This window comes from Puma concolor, chromosome A2, assembly GCF_028749965.1.
Source record: "Puma concolor isolate L17-30 chromosome A2, mPumCon1.1.hap2, whole genome shotgun sequence".
Lineage (NCBI taxonomy): Eukaryota > Metazoa > Chordata > Mammalia > Carnivora > Felidae > Puma > Puma concolor.
Window position 1 is genome coordinate 14,565,760 of NC_141668.1, and position 17,573 is coordinate 14,583,332.

The following is a 17,573-nucleotide window of genomic DNA, read 5'->3' on the forward strand; positions in this document are numbered from 1 at the left end:
AGGGCTTGGGATGGATCAAACACCAGCTGGGAAAGCTCCAGAGAGCCAGGGGGGCAGGGCCACCCAGGAGAGGCCGAGCCCTGCCATGGCGACAGTGGCTGGTAGGCCCAGAGACAGGAGCAGCCATGGGGTTGGGGGCTCCAACAGGCAGGCAGGGATGGAAAGTCGCAAAGCACAGGCTCCACTCAACAGAGTCTGCCCCAGGGAACTGAGGCAGGGTCTGGTTCTGAAACAAGCTAGTGTCTAGAGCTCAAAGATGAAGGAGCAGAAGGAGTCTGGCCACCACCAAGGAGTTGCCACTAAGGAGCTCCCCAGCCAGCCTCCTCTTGGTTTGTCCACCTGACGTGGGACTGGCAATTTGGAAGCCACGGAATCAAAGGTGAGCAGCCTGCACTGTGTGTGGGATTGGGGGAGGCAGCCAACTGGGCTCTCAGCTCCATTTGCCATTTTTCCCACTTTGCCAGTTTGCCCCATGATAACCCAGAGCCCCGGGGGTAATAAACGTTGAAGCCAAGTCCTAGAATTATTTTTTAGAAAGTGAAAAGGTATTGAGTCACCTGGGTGGCTCAATCAGTTGAGTGCCTGACTCTGGATTTTGGTTGAGGTCATGATCCCAGGGTCGTGGGATCCAGACCGGCTTCAAGCCCCGAATCGGGTTCTGAGCAGAGCATGGAACCTGATTAAGATTCTCTCTCTGTCTGTCTCTGTCTCTGTCTCTCACTCTCCCTCTCCCCCACTGCCCCTCTCCGCCATTCGTGTGCTTGCTCTCTCTCAAAATAAAGTGGAAACGTATTAAATGATGCTTCAGCAAACAAAACAATAATTTAAATGCTTATACTTTTTAAAAAAGTAATTTGCTTGTACCTTGCAAATTTGTATTCCGGAAGTTTACTGTGCTTAGTTGAAGTGGGTATAGCATGATGGAGTTTAGGAAGCTTTAACAAGCTCTAGAAAAGCTTCAAAAATCTCACAGAATGAGCAAAACCCTGAGCTAAGGAGACACAGCTTTTTTTCTGTGACTTTTTTTTTTTTTTGAGAGTGAGAGAGTGGGGGAGGGGCAGAGGGAGAAAGAATGTTAAGCAGGCTCCCAGGTCAACAAGGATCCCCACATAGGGCTCCATCCCATGACCCAGACATCATGACCTGAGTGGAAATCAAGACTCCCATGCTCAATCCACTGAGCCACCCAGGCGACGTTCTGTTCTGTGACTTTGATATCTAAATTAGTCCCTCAAATCTTGGGCCCCAGTCTATAAGGACTGCCTAGACAGTATCTAATGTTCCCCATGTTCTGCAATAGTTTTTCTTTTCTCTCTCCTACACACCCCTTTTGTGGATTTATAGGCTAGGGCTCTATCTCCCCACCCCCACCCCCCACCCCCCCACCCCCCCACCCCCGTTGCCTAGGCTTTAGACCCTTCCTTCTAGGGGCCCCTGAGCTAAAGACATGAGTGACTTTTCTCTGGTATAGAGATTCGCCTGGAGTCTCCCCCCCCCACCCCCTCCACACACACACACACCCATAAATCACCACTGTCAGTTCCATCTCCCTTTCATCAGGGAACTCCTCCGCTCTAAAACCTTCCGTGGCCCCCCATTGTCCTCAGCACGAAAAGCCCACAGCATTTTAGCGTGTACTCCTCCTCTGGCAGTCCTAACTCACGCGATCTGTGTTCCTTGATTGCCCTACGTAAGTGGGGGCAGTGGACACTATAAAGTCGTGTCCCCTCTGGGAAGCTTCTCCTGACTCCCTCCCGCCCGGCTTGGGAACCCTTGTGCCCCGCGCTCGCCCCCTCTCCCCCGCCCCCGGGCTTTTATTGCCTATGTTCTGGTTGTCGGTGCCCCAGCCAGACTGCAAGCTGCAAGGGGCAACCGAGGCGGCTGACTCGCTGCCCGGGACGTCCCAGACCCCAGCGCCGCGCCCGACCCGTAGTAGGTGCCCCACAAACGCGTTTGGCGACGGAGCGAAACGGGCAGGGGGGCAGGGAATGTCGCCGCCGCTTCCGTGCCTGTGTCTCAGGGTCTCGGCCGCCGCCGGGCGCCTCGCGCCAATAGATCCCGGGCCTGGCGGAGACGGAGAACACCGCGCCGCCCGGTCTCCAGCGAAGAAAGGGTTAAGCCGCCGTCGCCCTACCCACCCCCCACCCCCCACCCCCAAAAAAAGGCGAGGGGAAGAGTCCGGCAGAAGGTCCTGTTTACGGGAGCCGCTCGAGTCCGCGCGGCCCTGGGAGAGGCGTTGCCGTGGCAACGGGCCGGGCGCCCGCCAGCTGCGGATGAGCTCACTGGAGCGGCGGCGGCGGGCGGGGGTCGGCGGCGGCGGCGGCGGGGCGCGCGGCCCGGCGGAGAGGACGCGGCAGCCGGCCGAGCCCGCCCTGCACTCGCCCACAGCGGCGGCCGGGCGGCGGGCACGCGAGCGGAGGGCGCGCGGCTCGCCGGGCGCCGGGAGAGGCCCGGCCGACACCAGGGCGGAGGGCTGCGGGGCCATGGCGCCCCGGGCCCCCGCCGCCCGCCGCCCCCGCCCGCCCGGGCGCCCCCGAGCTGCGCCCCGGAGCCCGCGGAGCCGCGGCCCGCCAGGAGGTAGGGCCGGGCCGGGGGACCGAGGAGGGGGCGGGCGGGGGGCGCCGCGGAGGGGACGCGCCGGCGGGGGGCGGGGGGGTGAGGGGGTCCTGGGGGGAAGGGAGGGGACGGCGGGAGCTGCCCCAGCCCGGGGCTCGGAAGCGGCTCTTTGCAGACTGAAAACCGGGTTTCCCGTGTGCGGACGTGGGGACTGAGGCTCTTCAGCCCGACCTGAGGGACTTGAGCAAAGTGCTGGCCGGACGGCCTTTGGGGGCTCGGCGTGACTTTCAGGGCCGAGTGGGGAAGCCGTCGTCCCGCGCTTCGGAAACCTGCAGAAACTGGGCAGAGCCTGGGTCCGCCGGGCTGTGTCCCAGGGGGCGTGAGTGAGAAAGAGAGGGTGTGTAGAGAAAGAATCCAGTGGGGCTGAGCAGCCAGAGACAACCCCCCCCCCCCAACTGGGTCAGAATTTGCAGTCTTGGGAAAGCAGGATGGTCAAGATGATTAAATGCTCTTATTTCTCCCACTTTTCCCCTAAGGAGGGATTTGGGAGCAGATGGAGCCCGGGGAGTGGGGTGTCTCTTAACAACACGGGGTACGGTGATATTTAGGAGAGTCACAGAGAGCTGGATTCAAACCCTTGAGGACGGCCAGACCTCAGCGGTGGGGTCCTTTCCAGGGGACCCGGTGGGGAAGCTGGGCAGTGCACTCCGGCCGGGCTGGGCAAGGAGAAGTGCAGTGACTTGTGCTCTAAGCGGCCGGTACTGGAGAAGGAGCAGGGGGAATTCTAGCTGGTGTGGAGATGGGCTTCAGGGACCGACTTCTCTAATGCCTCCAGCCACTCAGATAGCAATGGCCCCAGATTGGTCGTCTTATAGTCGGCACTCCACCGAAATTTTGTTATCAAACTCTACGCCCTTGGTGGTTACGGCATAAAAGAACTAACTCCTCTCTGCTTGCACTGTCAAGTATTGAACACACCAGCGTGGTGGAGTAGAAAGCCTTTGGCTGGGCTGCTTAGATGGAGCAAAAGTCTGTGAGAAGTTAAGAGCAAACAGCGACTGTTTTTGAGGAAGGGTAGTGAGTGGAAAGGCTGGTGGAAGAGGATGGCTTCCAGTGCTTTTATTGGGAAGATTTGAAGCCTCCCTGTGTTGTGTAATCGTTCACTTAACAGCACTGTGCTAGGCGTTAGGAACAAACCCAGTGATGAATAAGAGCTCTCTCTTCCTTCCAGAACTCACCATCCCAGCTGGATAGTCAGAAGAATTAAAACCAGGGGTGCCTGGCTGGCTCAGTCTGTAGAGCACGGGACTCTTGATCTCAGGGTTGTGATTTCGAGCCCCACGTTGGATGTAGAGATTACTTAAGAACAAAATCTTACCAAAAAAAAAAAAAAAAAAAAATTAAAACCAGTCCTGGGCTGGCCTGGCTGTGGGTGCTACGTGCTAGGGGAACCCAGAGCTGGGCCACTCAGCCCAGGGGAGGCCCACAGAGTAGGTAATGCTGGGACTGAGCGCGGAAAACCTCTTCACCAAGAAAACAAAGCAGGGAAGGCGGTTTCCAGCTGAGGGAACGGAAAGCACAAAGTCACCAAGACAGGGGGAGGGAGAGGGCGGGAGGGTAAGTGTGGGGAGAATTCCCAGTGTGCCCCCAGAGGGAAGGAGGATCTCACTGAAGCTGGGTTCAGATGATGTCCTAGAAAGCTCGCTGTGGTTGTTGGGTGGAGGTCTGGAGGAGAATGTGACCGCGGCTTTGCAGTGCCCGGGCCAGAATTACTGACGCGCAGATGATGGCAATGCTGAGGCAGGACGGACGGATCCAAGAGATTAAGAGGTAGGACCCTGGCGACGGGCACAGGTGAGGTAACTTAGACCAAAACCAAGTGCTCAGGAGAAAACAAAGCAAAGCAAAAGGAATGGGTATTTTGAATGGCCTGAGTTTAGCAGATTACAACACTTGGACAACGAATTTGGCTCTAAATTTCCTGGCAGCTTAGAGACAAACAAAAATACACTGGATTGCACAGTTTTGGAGTTTGGACAACAGAAAGCTTACAAATTAATTTTCACAACACAGTTTTTCCTGGAATGAACTCAATAGGGAATTTGTCATGAGGAACCTTGTGTAGAGACCAAAGAGTGACAGAGGGAAAAAAAAAAAACGTTCGTTGTCGGTGTTACAAGAGATGGGAAGATAAAATTCCACGGGACTGGCTCCTTATACCATCTTCCTGTTTTGACTTGGGAGCACACTGCATTTCTGCGGGCTGCTGAGCGTCAGCTCAGACTTGCGGGCAGTTGGGGCCAGGGGAAATCTATGCCCATGGTCTCAAGAGCCCATGGTCTCAAGTGGAGGAGGTGACACCAGCTTTGATGAACGTAGAGAGCAAAGCACCCCGGGTGCCCACCGTGAAGGGGAAGCAGGCAAGTCGTAGAACGGTCCCCCGGCTGGTAGACTGAGACTCTGGTCTGCTGAAGGGTCTGGTACGCAGTGTGCATCCAGAAACCCTGACCAAAAGGGAAGCAGGCAGTGGGGGCAGCATTCGAGGACTGCGGTCAGATGGGCACGTCCACGTCTCACCCCCCACGCCCCATCCCCACCAGATGCCCTCAGACCTGCTGTTAAGCCTGCTTCTCCACAGCAGGGAAAGGGTGGGACTCGGGAGACCAGAGATTCACCCTGAGTGAGGCCGGAGGGGGTGGGAATCTTGTTTGCTGCAATACCAGGAATGTCACAGGACAGGGAACGCAGACCCAGAGTTGAGAGGTTCTGCTGACTCCGCCACAGATCCCTTGGCTGGGTCCTTCCCTTTGCTTTCTGAACAAGGGACGGAACCTGGGGAATCTATGTCCGTGCATTGCTGCTGTTGAAACCATTTCTTGCTAATTTTAGATGTCTTAAATTAGCATTGAATAGGTGTGAGACTCTACTCCTCCAGCCCCCCTCCCCCATCACTTTCTTAATATTTGTAACTGGGAGTGGCCTGTTAAAACACACATTTAGGGGCGCCTGGGTGGCTCAGCCAGTTAAGTGTCTGACTTCAGCTCAGGTCATGATCTCACAGTTCACGGGTTCCAGCCCTGTGTTGGGCTCTGTGCTGACAGCTCAGAACCTGGAGCCTGCTTCAGATTCTGTGTCTCCCTCTCTCTCTCTGCCCCTCCCCTGCTTGTGCTCTCTTTGTCTCTGTCTCTGTCTCTCAAAAATAAACAAACGTTAAAAGGGGGGTGGGGTGGGGCGCCTGGGTGGCTTAGTCGGTTAAGCATTTCAGGTCATGATCTCAGGATTTTTGAGTTCAAGCCCTGGGTTGGGTTCTGTGCTGACAGCTTAGAGCCTGGACCCTGCTTCAGATTCTGTGTCTCACTCTCTCTCTGCCCCTCCCCTGCTTGCACTCTCTCTGTCTCTGTCTCAAAAATAAATAAACATTAAAAAAAAATAAAAATACACACACACATTTAAATGTCTTAGGGGAGCATTTTTTTTAAAGAACAGATGCCTGGGCCCCACGCTAGAGAGAGTAAATAAAAATCTCTGAGAATGGGCCCTGGGCATCGGTATTTTTGAAAGTCACAGGTGGTTTTAAGGTACAGCCAAGGGTGAGAGTGGCTGCTTTAACAATCACATAAAGGGTTCCTTACAGCAGGGGACAGAAACCTCAGATTCCAAAAACAAGGACCCCATAAAATTTAGTTAGGAAGCCCGTTACTCATAATAAAAATCAAATAGCTAATGTGCGTTCAACATCAGAATTTAAAGCCAGCTTGAACAGAGCTAGATACAAAGGCTGGTGGCAGACACATTTGTGTGTATATGAAGTATTTTTTTACAAAAATAGAAATTCTTGGGGCACCTGGGTGGCTCAGTCGGTTAAGCATCCAATTCTTTTTTTTTTTTTTAATTTTTTTTTTTTAACGTTTATTTATTTTTGAGACAGAGACAGAGCATGAACCGGGGAGGGTCAGAGAGAGGGAGACACAGAATCCGAAACAGGCTCCAGGCTCTGAGCTGTCAGCACAGAGCCCAACGCGGGGCTGGAACTCACGGACCGCGAGATCATGACCTGAGCCGAAGTCGGCCACTTAACCGACTGAGCCACCCAGGCACCCCTAAGCATCCGATTCTTTATTTAAACTCAGTTCATGATCTCACGATTTGTGAGGTTTGTGAGTTTGAGCTCCTCGTGGCAGTGCAGAGCCTGCTTGGGATTCTGTCTCTGTCTCTCTCTCTCTCTCTCTTTCTGTCTCTCTCTCTGTGCCCTTCACCTGCTATCTCTTTCTCTCAAAATAGATAAACATTTAAAATATTAAAAAATAAATAAAAATGAAAAAGAGAAACTCTAAAAGCAGAATCACAAGGCTTCTGCAGTTAGATTTGTCTAATCCAGCTGTATGCATGCTTCACCTTAGCCCAAACTGAGAACATTTGGTAACTTTCTCTCTTTGCTTGGAACTCACATAAGTCTACTTTTCTTGAGTGCTGAGCTTCTGAGTTCTGGGTACTTTCTACTTGCCTCAAGCAGACACTTCAAGTGTGTTTGTTTTCTAACCAATGTCTTCTGGATTGGAAAGAAGCTGGGAAAATCAGTTTGCAATGGAACATCCATAAAGTGTTAATCAAAAGGAATGAATCTGTACGGGTTGAATTCAGCAACTCTGACAGGATAATAGGGGAAATATTTTGAGGCTCAATGACTTTCCTTATAACACTCAAATACACCTTGCAGGCAGTTGCTTCTTTGGCTGTAGGCAAAGTTGACTCAGCTTCCTTTCTGATCTCTGGAACCCCAGCCCCTTCTTTTTTGCTTCCTGAGGGCCCATGGAATGTCTCACAGGCACTCATGAGTGACCCAGGTTGTGTCATGCCCAGTCTCCTGTGTCTAGGCATGGACCCTTCTTCCTCCACAGAGCCAGATGGCCTCCATAGGTACCCCAGGTGATCTTTAAACGCCCCCCCCCCCACACACACACGCACACACACAGGCTACCCAACAGAAAGACTGACAGACACATGTACCCCTTTAGTTATAGGAGAAAAGTCAGTGTCTGGAACTGAGGTGAGTGAGTAGCTCAGTTTTCTACATTTGATATCCAAAGACAGAATATGTTGGGAAGCCAGAGTCGGACCATCTTTTACCCTTGTGTCAAGATCATTGTCTGATCTGGGCAAAAACGTATCCTGTCGACTCCCAGCTTGCCCAGAGTTAAGCCCTTTGCCAGCTGCAGTCCAGAATTGCTTTGCCTTTGGCTTCTCTTTGATGCATCCATCCTTGGCCTGCAGTTGACTGGAAGAGGGGTGAGCCCTAGACCCCCTTTTCTAACAGGCTGAGTTGCCAAAAACTGCTATCTTTTTCTTCTCCCTGGCCTGAAGGAAGGATGGGGTGAGTCATCTTCATGGCAAGCTCAGGGAAGAGGTTTGCTTCCCTCAACAGTGGGGAACAAAGAGGTCCCACGGCTCCCCTTCAGAAGGAAATGAGAGTAGGATCGAGCTGGAGTGGGATCAGGACAGGAAGTCCTGACAGTGACCATTTTTTCCATGGTATCCAGGCCTTCCTTGGGCTGTGCGTCTTATCAGGAGGGCTTGTCAGACCAGTTCAAACACAGTATCAGATGCATTTCCTTTGGTAGTTTTGTTTTCCTAAAAAGCATACTATAAAGTTTTAAGATTACTCTCGTACACGTACTTGTATATATACGTATATTTTTCTATGTAAACTGTGAAAGTTATATTTGCTATAAAACATTTAAGCAATAAGAAAAAAGAATAAGATGAAACATGAAAATTTACTGCATACTCTCTCCCTCCTTAAAGGCAATCCCTGTTTGGTATATATTCCAAATAGCCTCAGACTTTCTTCTTTGCCTGTAATATGTTTGCTTGTTTGTTTACAGAAGTGGAAACATGCTATCATAATTGAACACTCATTTGTGAGAATAATTCTGTGGGGGACCTACATAGTCCTACTGTTTCTTTGCATGGATTGCCTTCATTTGTTTAACAAATTACCTGTTTTTGAGCCATTGGTTGCTTCTGAGTTTAGCCACTACAAGCACTCTGGGTCACTTGTTCCAATAGTTCTGTAAGATAAATTCCCAGAAGTGCAATTGCTAGATTAAAATAGATTTCAAAGCCAAATGGATATTGAATATATTTGTGCCCAGTGACGTATAATTTAAAAATGAGATCCTGATGCTCAGCCTTAAAAACAAAAACAAAAACAAAAAACAACTGTAAAATGTATTATTACCTCTCTCTTCCTTAACCCAAGCATTACCACCCCAGCTCCCCACTGAATGTACTCTGAATTTCTATGTAATACAAAAATTAAAATTCATAGTGTGGTACATTCATAGAGGCAATCTACTATCTTGAGTTATATTAAATTTTTTTTTAATTTTTTTTTTCAACGTTTATTTATTTTTGGGACAGAGAGAGACAGAGCATGAACGGGGGAGGGGCAGAGAGAGAGGGAGACACAGAATCGGAAACAGGCTCCAGGCTCTGAGCCATCAGCCCAGAGCCCGACGCGGGGCTCCAGCTCATGGACCGCGAGATCGTGACCTGGCTGAAGTCGGACGCTTAACCGACTGCGCCACCCAGGCGCCCCGAGTTATATTAAATTTAAAAAGGCAATATATTAACATTATGATCTCTAGGAGATTTTTTATGTTTTGTAGTTTGTGATCCAACAAACCATCTTAATTTTTGTCTCTTGGTTGGCTGTTGGTTTCATGTTCCCACAACCTCGATCCCACATAATCACGATTCCACATATTGTGTAGGCGGGAACCTGGGATGGGTGGGGTGGGTTACACATAAGAGTCAACCCAGTGCAGTAATCTAAAGTACCTCCCTCTTTCTCCCTCATTCTTGCTTCTCAGAAAAAAATGTAGTCAGGGTTGTGTTTGACTTAGCAGCAAGTTCTCTGCAAATTCACTATGGGGAATGGATAGGGGAACCATAAGATACAAACCGGGCCACTTTGAAAGTAAAAAGGGAGCACTTAAGATAAGTTGTTGGGGTGCCTGGGTGTCTCAGTCAGTTAAGCAGCTGACTCTTGGTTTTGGCTCAGGTCATGATCTCACAGTTTCATGAGTTCAAACCCGCGTTGGGCTCTGTGCTGACAGCGAGGATCATGCTTGAGATTCTCCCTCTCTCCCTCTCTTTCTCTGCCTCTCTCTCTCTCTCTCTCTAAATAAATAAATAAACAAAAAAAAAAAAAAAAAAAAAAAGGTAAGTTGTTAATTGATCTACAACAGGCCTGCCCTGGGACTATCCCTGGAAACTGCAACTTGCGGACGCCCTGGGAAAGGGTGAGAGTTGGCCATTATCTGTCCGTTCTCCCTGCTGGTCCAGGGGCATTGACACAAGCAGAAATGAGTTTGCACCATCCCTCTGCCCCCCAGCCTTTCTTAGCCCCCCTAGAGTAGAGCCCGAAGCGCAGGGAAGGAGGAGGGGTCAGCTGGATAACCCGGTGCTACATGTGAACTTCGCATTCCCACTAAAGGAGTCAGAGGAGTTGGACACTCCTGTCCGTGCCTACCCCCAGCTCACCATGGGGAAAAAAAAAAATCACGACTGCCTTTTCTCAGCAAATTGGAACCATTAAAGCAGGACACTTCTATCATTTTGTCTGTGCTTTTCATGTCCCTGTGAATTACAGGCTCAACCTCCCTGGATGTCCCATTTGTATGGGATCAGCAAATCGGGATTAAAACTCACCTTGCGTGGTCAGGGGAGATGTTAGTTGGGGGAGAAGCCACAGAGCACTGATCTGATCACTGGGCAGGGGTGACGGGGGCACCTGAGGTTTAGAACTTGCCTCCCCTACAGCTGGAGCAGGCCAGCTTCTCAGCCACAGACTCGCCCAGGGTGGAGACTGGGAAGACACAGAGGAACTTCTCGAAGCAGCTTGCCGGTGCTCTGAGCTTCTCTGCCAGAAAACGTCTCCAGCTCTCTGGGGGCGCAGGGGGGTTCTCTGCTTAATACTCTGACTTGCGGGTGAGAGTGGTTCAGATGTGGAATGAAGTGTGTGGTCATCCAACCCCCAGCAAAGCTCCCCGGCATCTTGTGGCCGCTGTCATCCTTTACATCTGGCCCATTTCACCATCTGTGTGGGTGACAGGCAACAAACACAACAAACACACACAAGCTCCCAGGACATCAAAAAGAGACCAGTGCTCTCTGTTTACCCTCCAGCTGAACTGGTGCATCTAATGGGGTGAAAAAATGTCAGAGAAAATTAACCCCCTAATGCCTCCCAGAACATGGAGACTTAGAGGTCTCAGCAGTGCCGAGGGAGGGTCACAGAGGCTCTCCTTTCCCCTGAACCCTGGATAGCCCGGATCCCGGGCCTGGGGCAGAGAGGAGGGAGTTGGGGAGGGGGTCAAAGAGACAGCTTCTTTGGTTCAGGCTCCAGGTTCAAGCTGCCAACCTCCTGGAGGAAAAGAGAAGGAGGGGGTTTCAGGATGGGGACCTGGAACAGCAGGAAGAGCCCCCGGGGGCAGGTCCACCAGCAACAACCCCCCCCCCCCCACCAAGTCCCTGAAATCTGGCTTCCTTCCCTAACCCTCTGCTGAGACCTTATCCTAAGTTTCTAATGAAGCCCGTTCACTGTTCTTTAGCTCCCTAGTGTATGCGACACCCTGACCCAGGTCAAGGTTGATGGAGAACTGATGTGCACTGATACACTGTCCACTTGTCAGAATGGCTAATGCTTCTGAACCACTTAGTAAGCAGTCACTGCCCAAGCTCCCAGTGTCCCACATTCCTGGGAACCCCAACTGCCCCAGATCCAGCCATCACAGGGTTCACCATAAGGCCAATTCTCATTGGCTCGTGTCCCAGCCACAGCTTTGTTAAGTACTCTGCGTATTGCCTCCCCACCTGAGACACCACAAGATTTTGGTTATTCTAATTATCTGTAGAAAAGGAGATCTTCACTGATTCATTTTCTTTTTCTTATTCAACAAGCATTTATACCTTGCCCACAGTAGCCTAGTGTGGGTTAGGCACTGCAGAGGAATAAAAAGAAGCCCAACCCTCATGTCCTACCACTGTCTAGTTGGAAGGCCCAGATGAGGACACATAAAAAGAAACTGAGTCAGTGGGGCACCTGGGTGGCTCAGTGGCTTGGGCATCTGACTCTGGCTCAGGTCATGATCTCACGGTTCGGTTCGTGGGTTCAAGTCTTGCGTCGGGCTCTGTGCTGACAGCTCAGAGCCGGGAACCTGCTTTGGATTCTGTCTCCCTCTCTCTGCCCCTCCCCCTGCTCACTTGCTCTTTCTCTCTCTCTCAAAAATAAATAAACACTGAAAAAAATTAAAAAAAAAAAAAAAAGAAAGAAACTGAGTCAAGCTGAGTAACAGGGGCAGTGTAAGAGTGCCCCGTGCCTATTTCTTCACTCTCTGCACTTTTCTCTCAGGGATCTCCTTCATGCTCACAGGTTCGTGGGCTCCCTCCCAGATTTACACCCCCAGGGGTGTTCTTTCACCAGACCCCTAAATCTTTCCCTCTGACTGCCTACTCCACATGGCTCCTCTTGAATGTGCCATTTTAACCCCATCATGTCCAAAAGAGTGTGTTTCTCCATTCTGTATTCTCTTTATTTTCCCAGGTGAGCAAGTCTTAACTCCTCCTCCTTCCTTTCAGGACATCCCCCAGTGTAAGCCCCCAAGCCATTCCATCTTCTCCTGGCTCACATCCCATCGGTCCCTGTGTCCCAGGTGGGAGTGTACCTTCCTGCTCTTGCCTCACTTGCAACCTTCTCCTTTCCCAGCTGTTGGAACCCAGTCTCCTCTTAAGGGCCACCAGGTCCGACCTCTTCTTTGAGGCAGTCTGTGGCCATTCCGACTTCCATTGCCCACCTCCGCGTTCCTCCAGTTTGTATTTGTTTGGTAACATCCACCACTGTAGTTCAAATTTAGTCCTTAAACTCGTGAACCGTATGTCAGTCATTCCCTGGACTAATCTTGTCGTTTGATCGTGAACAACTGCAGTCTTTTACTGCCATTCGGTTGTTTGGGTTTATAGCTGTTATTCCTCCCTCTAAGAGGCAGGGACCATCCCATATACTTGTGTATTTCCCAGCATCCCCCCACCACCCAGCACCTCACGCTCTTTGATTCATCTTACTGATTAAATTCAAATCTCTCCATGCTGGCCCAGATGAGCTAAATAAAGTCATAGGAGAAAGACCATTTCCCTTTCTCAAAACCTAGCTAAGTAAAAATGAACGTGTTCCCAGGCATTGCACAACTTGCAAGTCCCAAACACCAGAGACAGATAGTAAACAAACAGAGCCAGGGCCTCGGAGTTCAGGGAGCCAGAAAACGGAGGGGGAGGGGAGTCAGGATGAGCCGGCTGTGCTGATCTCAGTGGGCTCCTCCTACATCTAGCGCTGAAGCTGAGCCTGAGCACGTCCTGGTTCCTCCTACTGAAAAGGGGTCAGCTCCCCTTCCGATGTCAAAACCAACTCACACAGATTACACTGTAACAGCAACTCCGTGCTTGGGAGGGTTTTGCAGCTTTACCACACTTGCAGACACCTGAGGCTGGGTCAGTAGCCCTGCAGATGAGTTGAGGAGGTATTATTATCATCGACACAAGCTCCTGTGTTATTACTCCTGTTTGTATTATTTGGCAGAGTTAAGCTCGCTTTATTACAGAAGGGACGTGTGGAGCACTTTTTACAGGACATGTGCTGTGCTGAATGCTTTACAGGTGCATTCTCATTTAATCCTTACTTGCAGTCTTTCAAAATAGGTGCTACAATTATCACAGTTTTACAGAGGAGAGGACTAAATCTTTGCAAAGTAACTTGTCCAAGGTCCCACAGCCTCAAGTGACAGAATGGGAATTTGAGCGTGGGTCTATTTGCAAACTCTTTGCTTTTAACCCCATCTCTCAAGGCCTTTCCCCCGAACAGGGAGCTGTGGCAGAGAGGCCTGGGCCCCCTTCTCCCTCTCTGGGCTCGGGAGCCACGGTGCCGGCCCCGGGAAAGGGGGTGCGAGATGACGTCTTCCTCTAAGATTGCTGCCTTTTGTCCAAATGTGCTGGCCAGGAGCCAAGCTGGAAACTCTCTGCTCATGGAAAGAAAGAGAACAGAAGCCAGCAAAAGAGGGTGGGAAAGGGTCTGAGGGGGAGGAAAGGAAGAGGAGGGCAGGAATTAGGGAGAGAGGAGGTGGGAAAGTGAGGAGTTTGGGGCAGCACAGCTGGAGTCAGAGATGGGTGTCAGGAAGCAAATAAAATGTGCCTTTCAGGTGCATCCCTTCAAGTGGCTACCTCGTGGTGTGGTGCGGCAGCCAGCCTTGGGAGGCACAGACAGGCCCCTGGGAGGCACAGGCCCCTGCGAGGCACAGGCCCCTGGGAGGCACAGGCCCGGGGGCTCTCCAGGTGCCCAAGGGTCAGGACAGATGGGGCAGGGGGCCCTGCCTCCCCTCCTCAGTATTACTGTTCGGTGAGGTCAGGTTACAGTGAACATCAGGAGAGCATTCAGAGGAAAAATAAGTCACAAAATGGCAGCCTGAGGGCTGCTTCTGGAAGTGGAAGAGAGGGCCAGGCAGTGCCTTGGTGCCAGGGTGTTCATGGTGGGCAGGAAGGAGATGGAGGGGAGGTAGGAGAGGGGATGGATGCTGGGTACTTGGAATAAAATCCAAGTAACACTTTTACTGAGTAGCTACTCTGTATCCAGGAGGGGAAGGTCTGTACCCTCCCCCCCCCCCCCCGCATTTATTTGGGTATTAGGCACTGGACTTTTGAATCTGACAACCTGGATTTATTCAGCATGCATGTGACCTTGGGAAAAACTTACTCCCTCCAGGCCTCAGTTTCCACATCTGTAAAGGGGAGGCAATAGTAGGGTTGGTGTGAGGATTCAACAAAACAATCCATGTAGAATCTTGCCTAGAGAATAGTAGATGCTCAATAAACGTTAGCCATGAGTTCATTATTGCAGTTGGAAGTGGCAAACATGTGGACCTTGGGTAAAAAGTATTTAAATAATAGTCGAAGCATGCTTATTAGATGATCAAATGTAGATAAGTTAATAACTGCTCTAGAAATTCAGAAGAGCGGGGAAGAACTTTAGTTTGTGGGGTGGTCACAGTAGGTTCTGTGGAAATTTCAAACTAGATTTTGAGGGCTTGGTGGGAATATAATAGCAAAGAAAAGGGAGGGTGACAGCCGAGGGAAAGAACATGAACAGAAGTGCGGGGATGGGAACGTTCCAAATTGCTGAAGTGCAGGAGTATTTGCCACTGGACTATCCTAGCTCCTCTTGCCCGCAGTGTAAACTTGGGCAACGTATTTCATTTACATCCGCTTCAGCTGCAAAAACAGCTGATCGCCAGGATGCTGCATCCAATGGAAGGGCGTCTGGGCGTCACCTAACAGAGCCGCCCTCTCTGTCTGTGTCTGGGTGGTTTCTTGCTGGGTCCCTCCTCTCCGTGTTTCAGTGCCTTTCTTTCCCTGTTTGTTTACTTCTCAGTCTTTGTCTTTCTTTCTGATTCTCTGCCTCAACTTCTATCTTACCCTCAGTCTCCAGTTCATTTCTTTTAACCTGCTAACACTAAGTCTCTTTTCCTCCCTGGAATAGGGCAGGGAAGCTCTGAACACTGTATCTGTTCATTTGTCTTTTTATAAAAAGAAAAAGCAGGGGCGCCTAAGTGGCTCAGTTGGTTTAAGCATCCGACTCTTGATTTCGACTCAGGTCATGATCCCATGGTTCCTGAGATAGAGCCCCACGTTGCTGTTTAGGATTCTCTCTCCCTCTTTCTCTTCCTCCCTCCCTCCCTCCCCTGTGTGCATGCGCCCTCTCTCTCTCTCTCAAAATAAACAAATAACTTTAAAAAAGAAGAGGGGCGCCTGGGTGGCTCGGTCGGTTAAGCGTCCGACTTCAGCTCTGGTCATGATCTCACGGTCCGGGAGTTCAAGCCCCGCGTTGGGCTCTGTGCTGACAGCTCAGAGCCTGGAGCCTGTTTCAGATTCTGTGTCTCCCTCTCTCTCTGACCCTCCCCCGTTCATGCTCTGTCTCTCCCTGTCTCAAAAATAAATAAATGTTAAAAAAAATTTTTTTTTAAATAAAAAAGAAGAAAAAGCATTCCATGGGAGCCAGTGGCTAAAGTTACCTCGCATCTGTAGGGCAAATGCTTTTGTTTTTGTCGCTGTTTAAAAATCTCTCAACATCCTAAGACCAAAAACATTTCTCACTTCTTAAAGAACAAAACAAAAACAAAACAAAACAAACACCAACCACCAAAAACCCACTAACCTCAGAAATCTCTCTGGGTTTCTGAAGAGGTGGGGTGACCAAGAAGAGAGGAGAACCACCTTCATCAAGAACACGGAACTAGTAGACCCAGGTTCTTCTTTCCATAGAAACAGGAGTCATCTGGGGAAAGGAAAGGAGTGTGGAGCTGGTGAGTGAGCCCTGGACGGGGCCACGAACCCTGGGTCCTGCTTCTGCCTTAGCCATCACCCAGCAGGGTGTCCAATAAGGTGAGCCACAAAACTCTTGGGCCACAGTGTCATCATTTCTAGCCCCAGCTCCCCCCCACCCCCGCCGGTCCGTCCCCTTTCTGTGTTCATATTTAGTAGCTGCTCCAAGCCAGGGGCCTTTCTGACTTCATTATGTGTCCCCTCCCCTTTTTTTCTTTGAATTTCCTCACTAGGCTGGGGCCTCCTAAAAGCACTGTCATTTATAGGCCGGATTCCCAGTACTGACTGGGTCACAAGGGTAGAATTGCTGAGGCCAGGAGGATGTGGAAGGCTGGGTCAGCCTGTGCAGGCGTCATTCCCAACAGGGTCCTGGGAGAAGGGGCTCAGCATTTCCTGAAAGGAAGTGACTCCCATAAATAGACAGAGGGATGGGAAAAGGATTCGTCCATCCCTTCCCTCCTGTCAACTCGGCTCTTCCTTCTGTTGTCCAGACTATGCAAACTCTTGCAAATGTTTTTCATTCAAATGTGTCCCTGCCAGTGTGTGTGTGTGTGGGGGGGGGGGGGGGGGGGGGAGATGTGATATCTGCTTTCTTGTATATATATCGCAGATCTAAAATAAGAACTGAAGAAGGCGTACGTGCCTTTTATTTGTTCATTTACCCACAGTAACCTCTCATTAGTCCATTCCAATAAAAAGCTGGAGTTTTTCTCAGTGGGGTTTTATTGTCAAGAAAGGAAGGAGAGTGTTCACCTTCTGATTCCATGGCCTATTTCGGGGTTCATTCAAGGGTTCAGCAGCTCTCCTGTAATAAGGCTTATAATATGCTCTTCAGCTTCTTGGAAAGGTTAGGTCTCAGGATAACTTTACTAAGAAGTTTCCGGCACCTCCAGTGCCATGAAGTGTCTCCGCAGGGACAGAAAGGGACTTCTTGAGAGCTGCTCTTCTGACCCTCAGTCGTGTAACGGGAAAGATCAGAGAGCACCCAACCTCCTGCGCCAGGCTGGAGGCAAACCCAGTGGGGCTTGCTCAGCTTCAGCCATACGGTTGCAGATTCATGTTTAAAACTCATACATACAGTAGCTTTACTTTTTCGCTTTGGGAAAGTAGTTGAATGTAGCAGCTGAACACAGATTGAACAGAACACTGCATGAAGATGTCTGGTGGCACCCATGGGCAGAAGTGCAGCCTAGCCTCAGGAGGCGACTGGATCCAGGGGATGCCAGGCCATCTTTGCACTGGCATCATTCTCTCCAACAGCCCAGCCCTCCGCTCCTTACTCCGCAGAGTGGAAGATGGCCACCTCACAGCACTCGTTCCTGTCTTCCAGGGCACAGATAGACGCCACTCCCTAGGAGTGAAATCTGATTGGTCCGACTTTAGTCAGGCCTCCTCTGGAGCCAATCAGCTGTGGGTGGGGGTGGGCTCCTCACTCAAACATGGCTGCCAGTGACCCTGGGACCCTTCGAATGAAGGATGGGGCAGTTTGTAGAAAAAGGGAACTGCTTGTGAGGTAGGCAAGCTCGCATGGCGCCTGCCGTATCTACTACTTGGGTCATGTTTCTTTAACCATTTCGTGTTCATTTGTT

At 50.7% G+C, this 17,573-nt stretch overlaps 1 protein-coding gene and 1 long non-coding RNA gene across 7 annotated transcripts in view; one reads left to right on the forward strand and one right to left on the reverse strand.

Annotated features, from left to right (window-relative positions):
• Nucleotides 1-2,371: 2,371 nt before the first annotated feature.
• The window catches only part of DENND2A (DENN domain containing 2A), a 102,736-nt gene continuing 87,534 nt past the window's right edge, over nt 2,372-17,573 (forward strand). For 2 of the 5 annotated variants that reach the window (XM_086688640.1, XM_086688645.1), the window contains exon 1: nt 4,188-4,386. In XM_086688640.1, coding sequence (XP_086544766.1) covers nt 4,340-4,386 — 47 coding nt within the window. In that variant the 5' untranslated portion in view covers nt 4,188-4,339. Of the gene's footprint in view, nt 2,578-4,186; nt 4,387-17,573 lie in introns of those variants that run through there. The other 3 variants (XM_086688650.1, XM_086688657.1, XM_086688661.1) reach the window with 3 other exon arrangements.
• LOC147583015 (uncharacterized) lies at nt 7,548-17,300 on the reverse strand. Of its 2 annotated transcripts, none has more exons than XR_015244575.1 (5): nt 16,738-17,300; nt 15,818-15,937; nt 10,270-10,984; nt 8,554-8,624; nt 7,548-8,196 (listed from the first exon to the last, which is right to left on the reverse strand). It is a non-coding gene; the product is annotated as an uncharacterized LOC147583015 (long non-coding RNA). The 2 variants fall into 2 exon arrangements; XR_015244574.1 differs by having other exon boundaries at nt 8,554-8,745.